The sequence below is a fragment of the Armigeres subalbatus genome, chromosome 3 (assembly GCF_024139115.2).
Source record: "Armigeres subalbatus isolate Guangzhou_Male chromosome 3, GZ_Asu_2, whole genome shotgun sequence".
NCBI lineage: Eukaryota > Metazoa > Arthropoda > Insecta > Diptera > Culicidae > Armigeres > Armigeres subalbatus.
Genome location: NC_085141.1, coordinates 150,932,968 through 150,938,895, shown reverse-complemented (window position 1 = coordinate 150,938,895; position 5,928 = coordinate 150,932,968). Strand labels below are relative to the sequence as shown.

The 5,928-nt window shown below is 41.3% G+C and overlaps 1 protein-coding gene and 1 long non-coding RNA gene across 2 annotated transcripts; both read left to right on the top strand.

Moving 5' to 3' along the window:
* The first annotated feature begins 1,011 nt into the window (after nucleotides 1-1,011).
* On the top strand, nucleotides 1,012-1,828 carry LOC134225274 (uncharacterized). Its single transcript, XM_062705215.1, has 3 exons — nucleotides 1,012-1,331; nucleotides 1,413-1,428; nucleotides 1,507-1,828. The coding sequence occupies exons 1-3, from the start codon at nucleotides 1,248-1,250 to the stop codon at nucleotides 1,749-1,751; spliced, it is 345 nt and encodes a 114-aa protein (XP_062561199.1). The 5' UTR covers nucleotides 1,012-1,247; the 3' UTR covers nucleotides 1,752-1,828.
* Nucleotides 1,829-4,902: 3,074 nt separating this feature from the next.
* On the top strand, nucleotides 4,903-5,610 carry LOC134220613 (uncharacterized). The gene is made up of 2 exons (XR_009981980.1): nucleotides 4,903-5,090; nucleotides 5,153-5,610. It is a non-coding gene; the product is annotated as an uncharacterized LOC134220613 (long non-coding RNA).
* Nucleotides 5,611-5,928: the final 318 nt, after the last annotated feature.

The window sequence follows — 5,928 nt, the reverse complement described above, 5'->3', positions numbered from 1 at the left end:
GTTGTACCCCGAGATCTACAGTCGTGCCCTTGTCGTGGATGGGGCGTGCCCCTGCTTCGGCAGGGTAGCGTGTGGTCTGCTTCGGCAGTGGTGTGATTGATCTGCTCGTGCTGAGGCAGGAGTGTCGTAGCGTAATATCTGTAGGCCCAGGCAGTTACCGCTATTGACACCTCGAGGCATGGCAGCGGAGCGCCCGGAGAGCATCAAAGTAAGACTCAAATGGAGTGAATGGTGTGCGAGCACCCAAGTCAGTCTCGCGTGGGACGAGTGCCTGTGTGAGCGATAATGAGCGAGTACGCTTAGTACTGCCGTCCCCCCAGAAGTAGTACTGCGAGGTAGTTCCTGGGGGAAACGATGGTGGAGCCCAAGGGAGTTTAGTCGGTATTACCGGTATGGTCGAGTCCGACACTCCAGTACACTTCCGTGTGGTAGTTTGGCAACTACAATGCACGTGTACTGGGTTAGTGTGTAAATGCATTCTCCCTTGTAAAAAAAAAAAAAAAAAAAAAAACACGGGCGGGCATTTCTCCTTCCGCTCCGGTTGCACCTGCGGCAGCTGCGATTGCTGCTTCTTCCTCTTTTTCGGCGGATTGCCAGCGTCATCAAGCGGCAACGGCGAGAACACGTTGCTCTGCAAAAGCTGCTTGGAGGGGTTACCCGCGCCTCCAAGAGCAGTGCGCTTAGGCACTTTTCCAGCGACCGAATCGGCCACCGAGTCTCCCATTTTCGGGTCTAATCAAGCACTGCGGTCTAGCCGTTTGTCACCGTCTTCATCCAAACCATCAACATCCTTCAATCGAAAAGAGCAATATCCAATATGACTTCATAACTTTGCAATAGTCGTTGCAAAGTCAGTTGGCGAAGAAAATAGAAGTTTAACATTTGATATGGACACACGTTTTTTCCGCTTTGATTGGATGGTTGTAATCATCATCAGAAGAGTCACACCAAATTTTTTTTCGCTGGAAATCAGCAAAATTTTGCTGGATTTTGCCGAGCTGTACACTGAAATCAAATCTCCATTATGTTTTATGTGCGGTAATCATATAGACACGATTCGACTGGCATTAGCTCCATCTTATGTGCACCATTTGAATTTTATTGGTGAACATTGATATTTGCAAACTGAATTCATACAATATAATAGTAATTTATTTATACTTTACTTGATCTGACAATGAATTTTATGTGCAGTGACACATAGTTGATAAATATTATTACCGGCAGATAAAATATAAAAGCGCACAATGAAAAGTTTATTTTGTCAGATATCAAAATGGCTGCCTGGAGCCGGCTCGAAAAAACGGTCGACCCGTGATTATAAATACAAGGTAAGCTGGATAGTTGCATCATTAATAATATCTTATCATGGCCTTTCGCCTTCATTTTTTATCATTGAATTTCTTCAACAGAAGTGTATCTACCGAGGTAATCTTCAAAACGTTGAATGCCATTCAGGACCAGCTAAACGATACACGAGAAAGCCTTATTCAAATGTTTAACCAGGTGGCGAACATTTTCCCTTGCTTCGTATGCGCATCGGAGGCAGATCGGATTCCAATTTCATTGCTTTATCCGGCGGAGATCTGTTGCCGGGAACATCCTTCGGACTTGTCTGGGAATCGTCTTCCAGTTTCAACGCAATGTACAGATGCCCAAGGCAGCTCCTCACAGCAACAGTGCCACACCTTGAAGTGCATCAAAATGTTTCTCGGATCGGACAACTGCACCGTTCTGAAGGCCGTGCGTAAGTTTTGCTCAAGTTTAGAAAGTTTATAAATACAATGGTTTTGTTAACCGCATTTCAATACACAATCGATGTTGCTGGCATCAAACCCTAGATTTTTTTTCGCATTCTTATTTTTTTTATCAAGATGTACCGGTGACTATGTTTAAACCATTAAATAAATGTAATATGAGTGATAGCAAATTTATGTTTTTTTTTACGTAGGACTACGTCTGTGTTTTCTATATTGGGGTACACTTTACGATTGCGAAAATCGGGGACCGTCACGAAAATATGATAGACTTTAAACTTTAATATCTAAGCCGTTTCTCGATGGATTTTCATTTTTTTTGGACCATTCGATCAAGGATGAGTCAACGCTTCTTTGTATTTATTTGTAAATACTGATACTCAACTATTTATTATCGATAATTGATGAAAAGTTTAGAAATAGGTAAACTAACCAATCACGTTCATGCATCACTAGCACAGACATCAAAAATCAATCACTTGCGGATTTGGATCTAATCCTCAGTTTGAACAAGGTTTCACGCAGAGCAGACGCATCAAAGCGATCGCAGCGGAGCGAACACAGCATCACGGAGGCGCTAATAACATTTTCAAAGGAAATCAATCGCATTGGTGGTGGTCCTCGATGTGTTGCTGCAGATCATTCAACCTCAACGAACCAGAATTTCATGTGAAAAAAGGCTGAGCATAAAAATAGCACTGTGGCGATCCCGCACCGCCAGTGCCGATGCTGAAAATTTATTACAAATTGTGGTGTCAGTTAGTTGGAAAGGAACATTGGGAAAAAAAATTGATTCTTCTCAGGACCAACATTTTATGAAAAGAAAGAGTTAATTGCGAAAAAAGACTGTTTCGGTGGCATCGGGTTTAGCGTGGTAGTTTGGTTGCTGTTAGTGATTCCATCCATTAAAATTCACTACATCATCTCCCTCCGACGCGCTATAAAATTCGCTATTTACGATTGAGTTTTACACTTTGAAGAAAGTTTATTTCGGATAGTCGGATCAACCTTCTTTTGTATAAAATCAATGAAGACGCCATCTCAGTGGAAACTATCTACAGCAACCACCCATCGGTGAACGTCGCTCGGACAGACAGATGCCGAAAGAAAATGTTTTGTAATATGAAGAAACTTCGTCTTGAGTCAAACTTCTGTTGTCATTCCTCGCAACAATCTTGTGAAAAAGTTTCATAGGATTCTTAGAATTTATTATTCTCCAGCAGCTTTCTTATATCTAATGAAGTAATTTCATTAGTCCCGCTCCTTCATTTTTTTTTTTTTTTAATTCTTCTTTATTTAATCATTTTCTGTTCTACAATTATTATTTTTCTACATGTACAGTGCTCGGCCGGCTTGGCCCTCCAACTTCAATTTTAAATTTTTATGTTTACATTGTTATTTAAGTGTTAATATGATATATCATGACGGCCTTTAGGAGGCGCTGGTGTGTTTTTTAAAATTTGATAACCTAACTACTATGTACACTAATATTTACAATAAAAATTTGATAACCTAGATTGGAATTAGCGCCCTAATTGGAGCCTGATCCGAATGCAAGCAACGGACCCTAAACTTTTCTTTACACTCACCAAAGCGTTTTTATTCCGGCCAGATGGTGGACCTCGGATGTTCTTGTCCTGGGAGGAGTGTTGAGGATCATCCTCAGGAATTTGTTTTGGACCCGTTGAAGTTTGAGGTGGTGGGTTTTGCGCAGCTCTCCCAGACCGGCATGCCATATTCGATCACAGGGAGGATGATTTGCTTGTAGACAGCAAGCTTATTTTTCAGGGACAATGACGACCGGCGGTTGATCAAAGGGTACAGTAGTTTCAACAAGACGTTACATTTTGTCACCGTTTTGTCAACCTGTTGCCTGAAAATAAGCTTGCTGTCGAGGGTCAAGCCAAGGTAGCCGGCCTCATTGGCCCATTCCACAGTCGTGCCATTGAGGATGATTTTACAGTCCCCAGGCGGAACAAGTTTAGGGATTTGGAGTGGGGGAAAATGATGACCTGGGTCTTCGCCGCGTTGATACAGATCTTCCAGCTGGTGAGGTACTCTGTCAGGGCATCCAGGCCTCGTTGGAGTTTTGCCACTAGCGCTCTAATCACTCTACCGTTGTAGACGATGGATGTGTCATCTGCGAACAGAGACAGAATGCCGCCTTCTGGAGGTTCTGGCATGTCGGAGGTGAACAGATTGAAAAGCAGGGGCCCGAGGATACTGCCCTGGGGAACGCCTGCGACGATGTTGTGCGCATTGGAACTCGCTCCGCTGATTGAGACCCGGAATGTCCTTGCCGACAGTTAATTGTTGATGATTTTCACCAGGTAGCTGGGAAGATTATAGCGTTGTAGTTTGTACACCAGGCCATCATGCCATACATTGTCAAATGCCTTCTCGACATCGAGTAAGGCCATGGCGGATGTTTTCGAGACAAACTTGTTCCGTCTGAGGACGTTGGTAACTCGGGTCAGTTGGTGTACAGTTGACCGACCGCGTCGGAAACCAAACTGTTCCTCGAGCAAGATGTTGAGATTTTCGGCAGACTCAAGTAACCGATGATGAATAGCTTTTTCGAATAGCTTGGATAACCCTGAGAGAAGGCTGATGGGTCGATAACTTTTGGGGGAGGAAGGATCCTTCCCAGGCTTCCGGATGGGGATGACTTTCGCTGACTTCCAGGACGATGGGAAGTAGCTAAGCCGGAGACACTGATTAAAGATCAGCGAGAGGTGCTCAAAGAACGGAGCACTCATGTGTTTGAGCTCGAGATTCAGGATGCTGTCGAAGCCTGGGGCCTTCATGTTCTTCGACGATTTGATACACAGAGAAAAAAAAAGTTGGGATTCCAACTGTTTTCTACTTTTATTTGAACAATATGAAATTTTTGGTGTTTTTAAGAGGAAAACTTTTCGTTCGAATGAAAAATTCTCGCTTAACTTTTCAAAAGGTCCTAAGTAACATTTTTTCATGAATTAATTTGAATAGCGCAATCAACAGACCAATATGAAAGCTTTTGATTGCAGTACTCAAATTAATTCATGAAAAAAATGTTACTTAGGACCTTTTGAAAATTTAAGCGAGAATTGATTGATTTGAAAGTTTTTTCTCAGTGTAAAATTTTCATTTTTACAGTGGAAGCTCTCAAAATGAAATTTATAAAATAATCAAACACACTTCGAGATTTCACATTTTTTGGCAACTCTGGCAGGTAAAAATATCCAAACTGGCATCCAACGACTATATCTGTCAGTGAAAGTTGTAAAAAAAAGAAAATTCCCGCCGAACTCTCACAAATTTTATTTCTTCGATTTGTTTAATCAGTAATTTGTAAGTAATTTGTCTCAAAGTAAAATAAATTAATATTAATGGTTTTAATTTGATATTTACAGCTTCGCATTATTGGCCAGTGAAAAGTGGACGTAATGTCAGCAGCAGTAAGAAATTCGTCGCAGATTTCCGCATGAACACAACACTTGGATTGCCGCCTCCAGCAGCACCGTCATCGTTCCCATCCGAAAGTACTTTTCCCGTCGCTGGGAGGCGAGTTATTTTCCGAACGGAACCAAGCTTGAGCTAGCGCTACAAACATAGTGATATAACAGGCGAACGGCAATGGACGTTCCTACAACGATGCTGCAGCAGGAGATGTGGAAATTCGAGCAGAAATGCAAATGATGAAGGTGGTACGGGACGGTCGTAATAGTGACGGGATGAGATATCTACATTGTCGAAGAGTATCAACGAGATTAAAATTAGATTCAGTGCAGTTTGGAAGAAATAACTTTAACCAATATCTGTAGTAGCCTGTAAATTAAAATGATAATAAAAATGAAATTATTTAACTAAATTATTGATTAATTGTTGACAAATAATAACTAAAAATGAATATTTATACAACTTGTTGCTTTAAAAGGATCACTTGTTGATTCAAATAGAAAAACTACTTTCAATTTGAGAGGAAAACTTTTATTTTGAAAAGCAATTGGTTCTGGCCAATGTAACGTTTTTAAATTAGTAAATTTAACAGTCCTATACTTTCTACTGAAAATCACTAACTCATTTTCTCAATTTTACCAACGATTCTTTTAATTTTACCAACGATTTTTTTTTGTGTGTATAGGCCGTCAATTCGTCAGCTGAGATCTCCAACTCCTCCGAGAAGTCG

Bases quoted from the DNA above. Each gene is read 5' to 3' on its own strand.
- LOC134225274 (XM_062705215.1), top strand. From the start codon at position 1,248: ATGAAAAGTTTATTTTGTCAGATATCAAAATGGCTGCCTGGAGCCGGC.